Source organism: Fundulus heteroclitus, chromosome 17 (assembly GCF_011125445.2).
Source record: "Fundulus heteroclitus isolate FHET01 chromosome 17, MU-UCD_Fhet_4.1, whole genome shotgun sequence".
Classification (NCBI taxonomy): Eukaryota; Metazoa; Chordata; class Actinopteri; order Cyprinodontiformes; family Fundulidae; genus Fundulus; species Fundulus heteroclitus.
Window position 1 is genome coordinate 23,744,411 of NC_046377.1, and position 15,057 is coordinate 23,759,467.

The 15,057-nt window shown below is 44.3% G+C and overlaps 1 protein-coding gene across 2 annotated transcripts in view; it reads right to left on the reverse strand.

Annotated features, from left to right (window-relative positions):
• Positions 1–1,909: 1,909 nt before the first annotated feature.
• The window catches only part of prkcq (protein kinase C, theta), a 28,662-nt gene continuing 15,514 nt past the window's right edge, over positions 1,910–15,057 (reverse strand). For both annotated transcript variants that reach the window (XM_036149184.1, XM_036149183.1), the window contains 10 exons: positions 13,404–13,513; positions 10,996–11,113; positions 10,758–10,921; positions 10,321–10,494; positions 9,187–9,278; positions 7,253–7,315; positions 7,041–7,179; positions 6,768–6,956; positions 4,542–4,670; positions 1,910–2,454 (listed from right to left, as the gene is read on the reverse strand). In XM_036149184.1, the coding sequence (XP_036005077.1) occupies positions 2,296–2,454; positions 4,542–4,670; positions 6,768–6,956; positions 7,041–7,179; positions 7,253–7,315; positions 9,187–9,278; positions 10,321–10,494; positions 10,758–10,921; positions 10,996–11,113; positions 13,404–13,513 (1,337 nt within the window). In that variant the 3' untranslated portion in view covers positions 1,910–2,295. The remainder of the gene's footprint in view (positions 2,455–4,541; positions 4,671–6,767; positions 6,957–7,040; positions 7,180–7,252; positions 7,316–9,186; positions 9,279–10,320; positions 10,495–10,757; positions 10,922–10,995; positions 11,114–13,403; positions 13,514–15,057) is intronic.

The following is a 15,057-nucleotide window of genomic DNA, read 5'->3' on the forward strand; positions in this document are numbered from 1 at the left end:
GAAAAAAAAAAGCTTGCTACAATGAGCTGAGAGGTTCTGAGAAGCTAATATAAGCGCATGTGAGACAATTCAGAATAAATCCTCATGTCTGAACTAATTTACTGTCTATAAGGTATAAATATTAAAGATTTTTTTGTAATTTATGGCAGATGCTTCCACAGCGGCGATGCTTTAAACATGCAGCCTGTAAGACGAATGGATTCATCCTTTAGAGAACGGCAATAAAGTCTGGAAACGGATTCTTCAGGAAACAGCCGATCCTGGTCAGCAGAGAAAACAAACTTCTGATTCTATCGTTTCATGACGTCACCAATCAGCTCTCTACTTCCTGTTCCGCTAAGACTCGCTGAGCAGCGCGCTGTGATGGCGTCAGAGCCCTGGATGCTCGCTCTGAGAAAAAGATGTTTTTTAATTAATGTTCCTGCAGAAACATCCAAAGATTCATCGTTAACGGGAGGAATACATTTAAAAATTCACAATACTTTCATTTATCAGGCCATGGTTCCACCTTCTGCTGCAGTTCAAGGCTTCTCCTTTGGATTCAACCCCTTCATGACAAGCATCTTCAGCACCAGTCCAGCCATGTTAGCGGTTATCCAGGCTCTACAGCTCATCCATCCGGGTTTTTTCGCTCCAGCAGAACCGGTCCGCTTGGTTCTGCAGGAGCATTCAGGGACACTTCTTTCTGCATCATTATTGCAGGATCTCCTGACTCAGGCTTGTTCCTGACATGCAGGTATCTGAGGTGTTCTGTCTGGAGCACACCTGATGCAGTGAGTGATCGGCTGCAGTTTCAGGACGTTCCTCCTGTTGGACGCGTTTCTCAGAGTTTCTGCAGAAGTGTGAAAGGTTGCATGGAAAGTGGCGGCGGGTTAACTCCTGCCTCCACTTCCTGTGTGAAAGAACCGCCAGCCCACTCAGACATGTAAAAACACTTTATTATCGTACAGGATCTGCAGTAAAAACAGGACGTCTGATCCGACAACGTACCGAGACAGAACCATGACTACAGTACAGCGGGTATTTACACCGGAGGGTTTATTAGATCAACCCAAAGTCGTCATATCTCAGCTCTATTTACACGTCAGGAGGCACCAGAAATCCTCCTGAGACCCAGAGAAAAGAAGCTTTCAGATTCAGGACGGCGGAGGGAATAGACACCAGGAATAAAAAGGTTTTTATGTAGATCTGAGCTCCTGATGCATGTCTGAGGCGGGCCGGTGACCCGAACGGGTCGGTGAACAGTCACAGGGAGGACACTGATATCTTTATGACTGTAACCCTGCAGATGGAAGCAAATAGCTGTTTATTAAGAGCAGCTGGACGTCTGGCGGGTTTCTGTCCTAATTTAATCTCACTTGTTGAATGTTTGTGTTAAATGTGAACATCAGTGTTTGGCCCCCAGAGGCCTCTTCCTGTGTTCAGGGGCGGTTCTAGACAGGGGCCAACAGGGGCCCATGCCCCTGTAGAAATGGTTCTGGCCCCTGTTATGGCCCCTGTACTAAAGACATGATAATACACTTCTCATAATTATTTGCAATGGCAAAGAAACCATAACTGATTGGTCACTTTGACCAATATTATTTTTTACCTATACATTTTTACTCTAAAAAGAATTTAAAACTTAAGATGTTTCACGTTTAGCTTATGAGATGGGGGCAAACTTTTAACTGCTAGATCAGGGGTCTTGAACCTGCAGTTCCAGAGCCACACATGGCTCACTTAATATTATTACATTATATTAATATATTATATTATTATTATTATTATATTTATTGTTTTTTTAAGTTTTTTGTTCTGTGCCCCTGTGAAAAAACACTGGCCCCACCTTGGCCCCCCTGGTAAATTTGGTCTAGAACCGCCACTGCCTGTGTTACTGCTTCCCTGCTGCAGCCCCCCCCCCCCCGACTCAAATACGCCGTCCCTAGTGTGAAGGACTGAGGACCCGCGTGAACACCCGTATAAATCACTTTAATATCTAATAGTTGAGGTAAGTTTAACGTTAGGTTCTGGTTCTGGTTCCTCTGTCGTCTGGAGAACAGGTGGTTTAATAAATACATGCTTGCTGTGCGTTTAGAGTCTGTAAGCTGAGCATAAATAGGAGAATCAGCTTCAGTCATTTCAAGGAGGGAACCGGTAGTTTGATCCACAGCTAAAGTTCCAGAACCGGACAAATCGCTGAGCTCGGTAGTTTTCTGTCGCCGTTCACAGTCTGAAGTCTCTGCAGTTTGATTGGGTTGGAGTGCGGTTCTGTGGGGCGGTTCTGCGGGGCGGTTCTGCGGGGCGGTTCTGGTGTCAGCGCGCGGCCAGCCGGGCCATCCCCGGGTTGACGAAGGAGAAGTTCCTGAACATGGTCTGGTCCACGCTGTTGATGAGGGTCCGGTCGGCGCAGGACAGCCGCGGCTTCTCGTTGATGAACTCCTTGTCGAAGTTGCTGCAGTCGCTGGGAGACGTCTGGGAGACGGAGGAGGGTCAGAGGTTAAGCTGCATCCATCCATCATCCAACCATTGTCCAACCGCTCATCCAACCGCTCATCTGATCATCTAATGGTTCATCCAACCATCCATCTGATCATCCAACTGCTCATCTGATCATTCAATTCAATTCAATTCAATTTTATTTATATAGCGCCAAATCATGAAACATGTCATCTCAAGGCACTTTACAAAGTCAAGTTCAATCATATTATACAGATTGGGTCAGATTATACAGATTGGTCAAAAATTTCCTATATAAGGAAACCAGTTGATTGCATCAAAGTCCCGACAAGCAGCATTCACTCCTGGGGAACCGTAGAGCCACAGGAAGAGTCATCTGCATTGTACATGGCTTTGCTGCAATCCCTCATACTGAGCAAGCATGAAGCGACAGTGGGAAGAAAAACCACCCATTAACGGGAAAAAAAACCTCCGGCAGAACCGGGCTCAGTATGAACGGTCATCTGCCTCGACCGACTGGGGTTACAGAAGACAGAACAGAGACACAACAAGAGAAACAAAAAAGCACAGAAGCACACATTGATCTAGTAATCTGTTCTACATTAGATGGTAGTAGCAGGTGAGCCGTCTTCTCTGGATGATGTCACAGTTAACAGAACGCCAGACCAGGTGTACCTACTATGAAGAGAAAGAGAGAGACATCATCCAACCCTTGATCTGTTCATCCAACCGCTCATCCAACCATTCATCTGATCATCCAACCATTCATCTGATCATCCAACCATTCATCTGATCATCCAACCGCTTATCTGATCATCCAACCCTTGATCTGTTCATCCAACCGTTCATCCAACCATCCAACCGCTCATCCAACCATCCATCTGTTCATCCAACCTTTCATCCACCAACCCATCCATCCATCTGTTCATCCAACCACTCATCCAACCGCTCACCTGATCATCCAACCCTTGATCTGTTCATCCAACCGTTCATCCAACCATCCAACCGCTCATCCAACCATCCAACTACTCATCCAACCATCCATCTGTTCATCCAGCCATTCATCCAAACATCCATCTGATCCTCCAACTGTTTATCCAACCACTCATCCAACCATCCAACCGCTCATCCAACCATCCATCTGTTCATCCAACCTTTCATCCACCAACCCATCCATCCATCTAATCATCCAACCTTTCATCCAACCATCCAACTGCTCCCCCATCCGTCTATTGTTAAATTGTAAAAAAAAAATTCTCAGTTTGTCATTCAGACGTTTTTTCAACCCAAGAATTTCCAGCAGAGTCACTTAAGACTAACCTGACGCCGCCAGATAGATTCGCTCCGCATATCCATCTGGAAACCTTCCGTTGAAGTAATTTTGGGAGGGGCGAAAATACTGGTTAGCTGATTGGCCTATGTTGGTGATAGACGGGCCAAATAAACCAATCAGATCAACGAAGCATATGACGTACTCGTCAACATGCTTCGACGAAGCGACGACGAAAACACAACCACAAGCCAAGCTACTCTTGCTGCTGCAGGTAAAGGCTCGTTAGCTCAGCAAAGAAATACTCTGTAATGCCGATAAAACTTGCTCGATAGCCGCGCTAACGCTAGTTTCATCGGCTGAAGCCGCCATGTTCTTTAGACTGAACTGTCGATCTTCTCGTTGCGTCACACCTCAACCTGCCTCAAAGCCAACGCTGATTGGACGTTCGTTTGGTGAACGGCTCCAAATTTTCTTTAACGGAAAGTAACCAGACTGATCTGCGAGTGAAACCTTGAAAGCTCGCGAGATCAGGATGGTCTCACGCGGCTAACTTAAGACCACATAAACAAGGAAGCTGAACTAAAACAAAAAAGAATTAAACATCCATCAAAAGAGACTCCAGATTTGGATCATTATTTATTGACACTTATTTTGTCTTAATATAACTAAGCATTTATCTCCAACATCTTTGGACTTTTCAGCTGATTTAGGTTTTTTCTGTACAGCAGCAGCTGGACTCTACGGTGATAAAAATTACTCCCCGCACACCAGAATGTTCCTCACCTGTTAATAAAAGAATAAAAGTGTCTATGAGCTACTTTTCACTTACTAAAGTGGGTCTGAAGGGCGGCGCCACCTGCCGCTGCTCCAGGGCGACCCAGTCGATGCTGGAGAAGAAGCTGTGCTGCCTGATGCTTCCCTTCACTCCCAGACGCTCCTCAGGTTCCCGGACAAACAGCTGAAGGGAACCAGCAACAACGTTCTGATAAACAACGGGACGATGGAGGTCCAACATGGAGATTATAAAACAATTATGGTCTGATCCAATAATTTTGTTCTGGCTTATCCCCACAGTCATGCACAGTTTAAACAATCAGAGCGATTAAAGCTGCAGAAAAGCACTAAGCCTGGATTATTGTTCTGTAATTATAAATCCTTCATCCATTGTGTATAGTTTAAATAAATTCGTAAAACAAGTTAAAATGCATGGATGAACAACTTTCTTCTCAGATTTGCCTACCGAAGCAGAAAGTCTGAATACTGCTCATCAGAGATGGTTTAAATTACAGGTTCTGTGTATTCAGAATATCCACAGTACAGAACCGGTTTTATTATCTGCAGCTGCCAGTAAGTCACCAGGTCTAAGATGGAAGAAATAATCTTTTTTAAAATGACGCAAAGAAGGGTTGGATGTTAATCTTTTGAACTAAACATTTGTCCTGCAGTAGCAGAGGAGATGTCTGTCCAAACTCTCGTTGGTGAAGTTAACCGGCTAACTTGATGCCTGCGGCTGATTTCAACCTCTGATCTGAGGTCTGCTTCGGTCATTCTGGACGTTGAACTTTATTCATATAACAGATTTTTCAATTTGCGACACTAATAAAACTAGTTTTCAAGAGGAATATCAGTCCTTTAGATTAACTGACAGATTATTTACTCAGTTTTGCTGCAACCATGAAAATTACGTTTTTCTGTCTCATTAATTAGCTTCCAATCAGCTTTTAATGTTTTAAATCGGTTCTGATCAGAAGTCTTTAGCTGCTTCTCGTTCTGAAGCCCAATAACTGACCACTCTAACCTCTACATCAGGGGTGTCAAACATACGGCCCGCGGGCCGGTTCCAGCCCAGTGGCTAAATGCATTATCATTTTTCAAAAAAAAAAAAAAAAAGACAGAGTCCTGTCTGGCAATGTGGCAATAAGAATTGTTGTCTTAATGCCAAAAAGAGCTCATCAGATTTGACTTTCACAAGTGGAGCAGTATTGCTTTTGCCATAGTGCTCGCTTGATTTATGAAAGTGAATAGTTTTATTATGATTCATGCGGGGAATATCTCAAATGATATGGACACTACAATGGGAAAGTATGAGAGGAAAGGAAGAACAAGAAGAAAAAAACAAAAGGTGAAAGAAAGAGGAGATAAAAAGAAGAGAATGATAAAACAATTATTGAAAAAAACATGTACTTCGTTTAATTGAAAATCTGCAGTTCCTATATTGTCCACGAGGGGCGCTGTGTTTTAATCAGCAGATGGTAGCACTGAGCTTCAGATGTGGAAAATTGATTTTAAATCATTCCTTAATTTTTATGTGTTTGATGTATTTTGTCATGCAGGACAGTGTTTTTAAGTTCCAAAAAATGTGAATAAATGTTTTTCAACATTGTACAATCACTGTGATCAGTTCTTATGCATAATGCACAAGTAAATGTTTAACTGAGTAAAAGTATCGTTGAAATTACACATACTTTTCTTAAAAACGCTGAGGTTATTCATGATATATTGTGTAAAAGTGAAATTCATTTAATATAAAAATCAACAACAAGTCCACATTTATTAGTTCTATTTAATCTTGCAGTAAGTTTACTCGTGTGGCCCTCTTGAGATCAGATTAAGCTGAATGCGGCCCCTAAACCAAAATCAGTTTGACCCCCTGGTCTAAATCAACACACAACAAACGACAGAACCAAGGAAACCGCTTCGGTCGGATCTTTGGGCTCGTTAGGTACCAGCGTTTTTTCACAAATACACAATTTGGTCCAATCTCTGTGGAAAATCCCAAACAACACCCAGCATGAGAGAAAACAGGATTTTAGCTGCAAGAAGGCGTTTCTTCGCTGGAACTGAGGGGCAAAAAGCAGGAATTGCCCTTTAAAACATCTGGAGAAGAACTGATGAGTTCTAGACGATTCTAAAAACTGGCTTGGAGGCTCTGACCCAAATCTAAATCGACTTTATTTGCTTTATGGTTCCCTCTGAGGAAGAGCAGGTCTCCTGCTTGGCAGCAGAACCTCTTCCCTTCTCAGGGAACCTCAGAGGTCGGAACATGGAGTCTCACCTTGACCATCAGGTCTCTGGCTGCTTTGGTGAGCCAGTTGGGGTAAACTGGAGTGTCGGTTCTGATGGACTGGAACAGCTCCTCTTCGTCGCGTCCGTGGAACGGAGACTGACCGATCAGCATCTCATAGAGCAGAACCCCAAAGGACCACCAGTCCACGGAGCTGTTGTACTTCTGACCCAGCAGGATCTGTGGGGACGGCGACACGCATCAACAAACATCCAACAAACATCCAACCTGAACACGGCAGAAGCTCTGGGCGCGCTCGGTCACCTCAGGAGCGATGTAGTCCGGCGTTCCACAGAAGGTGGAGGTCCGGGAGTCCTCCTGCATGTTCTCCTTGCACATCCCGAAGTCGGCGATCTTTATGTGTCCGTCCGAGTCCAGCAGCACGTTGTCCAGCTTCAGGTCTCTGCAGAGGAGCAGAACAAGCGGTCATTCCTCCGTCCTCCAGCCACAGCGGCGCCGCCTCACAGAACACCTACCTGTAGATGATCCCCTTGGAGTGCAGGAACTGGAGGCCGCAGATGATCTCCGCGGCGTAGAACCTGCGGGGAACAGAGCAACTCGCTGAGATTTGTCCGGTTTTATCCGCCTGGATCCAAACGGCTCCAGGAGGAGGAGCGAACCTCCGACGACGCTGTGCAAAGTATTCACGCCCCGCCTCAACTGAAGGTTTCAGATCAACAACAAAACTTAACCTGAGGAAATATGGACCCCTGATAGCTGCGCGTCCCTGGTTCTGGTTCTTTAACATCACAGCGGAGGAATTTGGACCCGCTCTGGTTTGCAGAATTGGCTTAAATCCAACACATTGGAGGAATTTCAGGCCATGAACAAAGTCCAGGCTTTGACTAGGCCACTGCAAAACCTTAATTTACCTCTTCTTAATCATGCAGAGGTGAGCTCATTGGTTGGTTCTAGACCAGATGCAACGGGTCGCATATCATCCACAGAAGGTCCAGTTTTGTCTCGTTGGTCCACAGAATATTTGCCCCAAAGTCTTGAGGTTCATCACAATGTTTTTTTTCTACTAAACGTGAGACGGGTCTCCGGGCAGAAATGGCCTAAAGGGGAGAGATCCAAGCCCAGAACCACTGCTGACCCGGCAGAGCTTTAGATGTTGTTCTGGGTTCTCCTGAGGCGTCCTGGATGATACCTTGTGGTAGCCTGGTGGGTCTGCCTCCCCTGGGAAGGTTCTCCACTGTTCCCTGTTCTTTTCCTGTGTGGATCATGGTTCTGACTTTGGTTCTCTGGAGTCCCAAAGCCTTAGCAATACAGCAGTACCCCTTTGAGACCTGTCAGAGACTTTGTTCTCATCTGTTCTTGTAGTTCTTTAGATCGGGTCATGGTGTGTTGCTGGTTTAGATCTTTTACTCTACTTCATGTATGCTGGTGAAGATTCTCAGTCATCCGGGTCATGGTCATTCCAAGAAAAAGTAAAAAACAAAGCAACTGGACTTGTTTTCCGTAGTTGAAGACGTTTCGCTTCCTCTCCCGGAAGCTTTCTCAATTCAAAAAGTCTGGAGTAACGTGGAGTAACAAGCTTTATACCATTGCCAAACAAAGGCCTTGTAATGGCTTAGATAACATGCAAATTCTACAGAAACAGGTCCACCCCTTTGTAATGGGCGGTCGTTAAAGCCATTAAGCCAGCAGATTGAACCGAAACTGGTCCACTCCTCTGTAACGAGGAGTCGTTAGGGTTGTTATTGGCTTAGGGTTGGCTAATTGGCTCTCTCTCTCATTCGGTGAGAGCCTCATTGGCTCTCACTGAATGAGGGTGAGAGTTAAGGTGATGATTGGTCGGAATTAACCCTATAGCTGTGGGTTAATTCCGACCAATCATCACCTTAACTCTCACCCTCATTCGGGTGATCAAAACATTGTTCCTTTAAGCCAAGCCAATAACGACCCTAACGACTCCTCGTTACAGAGGAGTTGACCAGTTTCGGTCCAATCTGCTGGCTTAATGACTTTAACGACCGCCCATTACAAAGGGGTGGACCTGTTTCTGTTGAATCTGCATGTTATCTAAGCCATTACAAGGCCTCTGTTTGGCAATGGTACAAAGCTTGTTACTCATCATTACTCCAGACTTTTTGAATTAAGAAAGCTTCCTGGAGAGGAAGCAAAACGTCTTCAACTACGGATGACAAGTCCAGTTGCTTTGTTTTTTACTTTTTCTTGGAATGATCTACTTCATGTAGTCAGACAGGTTCTGATTTCTTGATTCTGCAGCTCAGGCAGTAACCAGGTTTGGGTGCGTCTGTAGAAATTGAACCAAAACACGTGCGAATCACAGAAAGCTGATTATTTTTCTATCATTGTCCTTTACTTGATGATATGAAACGTATAACTGTGACGCAGCACTTGCAGGGGGGTGAATACTTTTCCCAGCTCTGTGAGTTATACGTACGTGGCTCTGTGCAGGTCAAACTTGTGGCAGCTCTGGATGTGGAACATGAGATCTCCTCCGTTCAGATACTCCATGACGAAGAAGAGGTTTTCCTGGACAGAAACCAGACAGACGGTAAAGCCGATTTTCTCCTTCAGCCAAACGAAGGAGACGCCGTTGGCCAGTGGACTTTATAACATTTCTATCTCTCTTCCACACGTAGCAACAACAGCGACTAAGAGAGACGTTCCTCAGAATGAGGGAAGTGGAACGTCATCAGTAAATCACAGCAGGATGTAGAAAACTGGGACTTTCAGCCGCTTCCCTTCACTAAAGCTACGTTTGCAGTCCCTGCCACTGCAAAAACGGAACTAAAAATAACTAAAATGTTCTTAAAATTAGTTCATTTATCCTTGATTTGAGCAGGTAAATAAGATGATCTGCCAACGGAATAAGATTTATGCACTTAAAATAAGAACAACTCATCTCCATCATCTTATTTCAAGTGCAGTATATCTAATTATCCTATTTTAGGGGTCAAAATACTCATTCTATTGGCAGATAATCTTATTTACTTGCAAGGACAAATGCACAAACATCAAGAAATGTTTACCTTTTTTATAGCTCTGTTTTTGCAGTCCCTGGATGACAGAAAGGACTCACGGCCCAGAAGTATTTCCACGTCTTTATCCTCAAACCTAAACTAGCGGCATCATACTGAGCCTGGGTCTGTTCCTGGTTCTACTGGACGCCTTTTCCTGTTAATAGTTATATGTTCCTCTCTACTGTCGCCATGTGCTTTGTCGAGAGCAACGTTAGTAACTCTGTGCAACCTTGAAACCAGAATCTGACTGTGTTGGATTATGGTTCTGTTTAATTGGGTCCTATTGGGTCAATATGACTGAAATGTATTGGAATGACTTGTGGTGTTTAAAATGGAACAGGAAGTGATAGACATGAACAGAACCTGTTTGTTCTGAAAACAAGCTTGAGATGTTTTTTTTTTGTTATCTTGTGGTTCTGGATCAGCGCTGGAACCCAGTTAGGTAATCTGACCCTTCATGTCTGACACTTTGATATTTCTGAATGGTTTAGCCCAGCTAGGACCTTCTGACCCGGCAGAACCCCCTTCTGACAGAAGTCCATGGTTATCACCTTCGTCTGGAAGGTGCAGTACAGGTGAGTGAGGAACGGGTTCTCCCAGGCTAAAGACAGAACCCTCCTCTCCACCAACGTGCACTCCACGTCGTCGTCCATCAGCACCACGTCTTTCTTCAGAGCCTTCACAGCAAAGTACTTCCTGCTCCTCTTCAGCTCGGCCAGGAACACCTGGAACCACAGGAAGGCGGAACTTAGACGGCAGAACCTCGCACCTCTCCAGCTGCAAACCATCACGGTTTCCTGCAAAGGTTGTTTTCAGTGGAAACACGCCTGACCACAAGGCTGACGGCTCTGATGTGTGAAGGAGGAAAATGTCAAACTGTGATGGTGGTCTGGTGGAAAGTGTCTCAGAGATTTTCCACAACGAGCTTTCCACTGGTGGACTGGTTCTTGTCGGAGCCGGTTGGAGAACCGGTTCTGAAAGATCTCACCTTTCCGAAGCTGCCTTTGCCGAGCATCTTGTGCAGGATGAAGTCGTCGATGTGGAACTTCTGATGGTCCTTCTTTGGAACGGCGTACAGAGGTTCTTCTGGGACCTCCTCAGGACTGGACCTGCTGACATCCGCCGGTCCCTCCCACAGAACGCCCATCGGATCTGCCGGCACCGGCAGAAACTTCTGTTTAAAACGTGAGCTTAAAATAAAGGCGTTAACGTCAGAGGTCGCCTACCTTTGTTTGCAGGCGTCGACGTGACGTTTAGACCCGAAGGCGCTCGGACCACGCCCGGCTGGCCCACACCGACCGGACCTTCTCGACCAATGATTTCACTCTCTTTTGTAGTTCTCGCCTTCAGAGGAAAAACAAAACTCTTTTAAAACAGATGAAAAACTCTGATGTGTCCTACCCTGAAGTTAAAACACCTGGACTGATCTTAGATCAGCTGAAACAGCCTTTTATGCCAATCTGACGTCGTCCTGAATGTTCTGCTAAGATGGAGACTTAAACTACGTCTGGTCTGAACGTCTGGATAAAAAGATCCATGGTGGGCCACATGTTGAAGGTGATTCATGCCTTAAACTGAGAATGTGAGCCTGTTTCTTTGTTTAATAGCGTCATTACAGCTGCATCTAGAATAATAAATCTGAATATTTCATTAAATTCAGAGAAATTCATTTCGGAAGGTGAAACGGTTTTTTAATAGTGGTTCGTTACACATAGAGTGAAATATTTCTCGTAATTTTGATGGTTTTGGTTTAAAGGTGAATAAAACCCAAAGTTCAGTGTCTCAGACGATCAGAATATGACGTTAGACCAATCGGAAAAGTATATTTTAAGCCCAAATGTCAGCTTCTCCATAGTCTGTCCATTTCTATGCATCAATCCTTGGTCTGGGCTCCTCCTGCATGAATTCCTGCATCAATGCTCCGTGGCATAGAGGCCATCAGCCTGTGGTTCTGCTGAGGTTCTGGAAGCCCAGATTGCTTTGCTAGCTGCCTTGTTGGTTCTGGTGTCTCTCATCTTCCTCTTGAAAACAGACCAGAGATATTTCATGGAGTTCAGGTCAGGGGAGTCTGCTGCCAATCAAGAACAGGAACACCATGGTAAGCTTTTGGTACCTTTGGCTGTGTGGGCCGGTACCAAGTTCTGCTGGAAAATAAAGTCAGCGTCTCCCTACAGCTTCTCTGCTTGTCTAGAATGTTCTGGTAGATGCTGCATTGACTGTAGACTTCAGAAAACCCAGTGGACCAGAACCAGCAGATGACATGGCGCCCCAAACCATCTCTGACTGTGAAAACTTTACACTGGACTTCGTGGATTCTGTTCCTCTCCATTCCTCCTCCAGACTCTGGACCTTGATTTCTAAGTGAAATCCTGAATTAACTTTCATCTGAAAACAGGACTTTGGACCCTTGAGCAACAGTCCGAGTCCAGGCGGCAGTAAGATGTGATCCACCATTTCCCAGTAGTCTCATTTTCTGAGACACATTTGGGTTTTCATAATCTGGGAGGCATAATCATCAAAATGACAAGAAACATTGGAATATATGACTCTGTGTGTAATGAATCAATGTTCTGACTTTCTGAGATGTAGCTGAACATGCGTGGAAGTGAAGCAGCTTCAGTCTGGAGATCAACGGTGAAACCTTTTAAATTCCTGACTGCAGAAACCTGTCTGTGAATTTCACATTTTAATAAATCCTTAATAAGGATTTAAGTGTTTCTGACTTTCAGAAAATGGTCTCCCTTTTTCCCTCCAGCAGGAAAATTCTTCAGAGCTAGTGTTAGTACTTCTGTTTTAATTAGTTAATTAGAAATAAAATGCTTGATGGAACAGGAGGAAAGGGGGCCACTTTTCTGATCAAACCGATTATGTGAATTATTCGTATCAAAGCTGCAGCTAAAATTTATTATTACAGTTTTTTGAGAAACAGCCTAAACTTATAATGTGACCTTTTAAACGCTGCTAATCAGAAGACAGATGAGATTAATGACTCAGAACCTTAAACTTTGCCCCAAAATGGTTGTATTTTCAGAAAATCTGACTCATTGTGAGCCCAGTGAGGCGTTCCCCTTTCTGAACCGGCCGGGGAGAACTTCCTGTCTCTGCTGTGATAAAAGCCGTCACACATTTCCAGTAAAAAAGCGCCTCTGATTCTCCGTTAGTGTCCACTGGGCCAGGTTCTGGTTGTCCGTGGGCTTCAGGCCCGTTTCTCATCTACACAGGAACAGATTAGCTCTACATTAGAGGCGCCAGAGCCTCCTCTGGTCGGTCCTAGTCAGCGATGAGCGGGTTGAATGAATCTGAAGGCTGAGTGAAGCTCAGATAAATGTAAATGTGCAGACAGGGATAATCTTGTAGTTATCAGAACAATCTCAGCTCTTTATGTCCCAAAAATAACAAATAATCCAAAATGCAATCAATAGATCAGCCCTGAAAGTAAAGCAAAAACTGATAAACCTGATGCTGCATCTCTACTGCAGAGACCGGGCGGGGTCCGAGGCTCACCTGGTGCAGCCAATCAGGGGCTTGATTGGCTGCTTCAGGTGGGCTTCAGACAGAACCGCCCACATTAATTAACGAAGGGCTTTAACCATCAGAAACAGAAGATCTGCAGAAGACGTCCAGATTGGCTGACCTGTTGTTGACTCTCGATGACGGCCAGAGCTTCTGCCATCAGCTTCTGGTTGACCCCACACAGGTTGGCCACCTTCTTCTGACATTTGTGGTGGATGTTCATGCTGCATTCTGCACAAGAAAAGGCAGAAATGTTTGCAAATCTCCGGAAATCAACAGGTTTGCCTCAGAAACCTTTGATGCTGTTGTTGCAGCTTAAAATGCATCGTCCACATTTACTACCTTCCTGCTAAATTCATCTTTTTATAAAGAATGAATAATGTTGGTGATCTTTGGAGACGTCTCCACCTCCCTCACCATCCATCCTCACTGACCCGGGTCCAGTTGGTTAAACTCTAAGCTTTGCTTTGATCGGGTTAGAAATAAGTAAAGTTTATTCCAGGAGCAGACATTTCTTTTACCTGGACGACGTTTTTTTTTTCAGTCGCTCCTATTCAGAAAACCGATTTAAAGAATAAAGCAACTTTGTCTCATCATATTTAGTCCCAGGAAACCTTTGAATAATGATTAAAAAACACACGCTGCAAGGTCTAATTTTCCTGAAAGCTTCCTCTAGTTTAGACCAGAGTGGCTCAGTCTAGTCCTGCTTCTCTGCTCCGACACGCCAGAGTCAGATGAACGGCTCGTCTCCAGGCTTCTGCAGCACCACGGGACTGATGAGGAGATCTGATTCAGGGCGGGTGGAGATGGGATGCATCTAAATCAGGGGTGTCAAACTCATTTTGGTTGAGGGGCTGCATTCAGCTTAATCTGATCTCAAGAGGGCCACACGAGTAAACTCATTGCAAGATTAAATAGAACTAATAAATGTGGACTTGTTGATTTTTATATTAAGTTAATTTCACTTTTACACAATATATTATGAATAACCTCAGCGTTTTTAAGAAAAGTATGTGCAATTTCAACAATACTTTTACTCAGTTAAACATTTACTTGTGCATTATGCATAAGAACTGATCACAGTGATTATACAATGTTGAAAAACATTTATTCACATTTTTTGGAAATTAAAAACACTGTCCTGCATGACAAAATACATCAAACAGATACAAATTAAGAAATTATTTGAATTTTTCCACACCTGAAGCTTAATCTGCTAATTAAAACACAGCGCCCCTCGTGGACAATATAGGAACTGCATATTGTCAATTAAACCGAGTACATGTTTTTTTCAATAATTGTTTTATCATTCTCTTCCTTTTATCTTGTCCACTTGTGAAAGTCAAATCTGATGAGCTCTTTGTGGCATCTTATTGCCACATTGCCAGACAGGACACTTTTTTTTTTATTTTTTATTTTTTTATAATAATAATGCATTTAGCCACAGGGCCGGACTAAATTGTTCGGCGGGCCGGATCCGGCCCGTGGGCCGTATGTTTGACACCCCTGATCTAAACGCTGCAGGATAGCAGCTCTGGAGGGCTGGAGTCAGGCGCTGCTGCGTTAGACGCACGAAAAATGGTGGAAACCAACAATCACTTCTTTAAATGTTCCCTCTTGTTAAGTGTTCCTGCATCAAAAGCTGAATTTATCTGAATATTCCTCTCAGAGACTGTCCTGCTGCAGTAAAAGTTCTGTTTTACGCATACTGGTTGTCTCTAAAAACAAATGCAGGCGGCGCTGCATGAGATGCAATGCTGAGACCTAAATGGTGA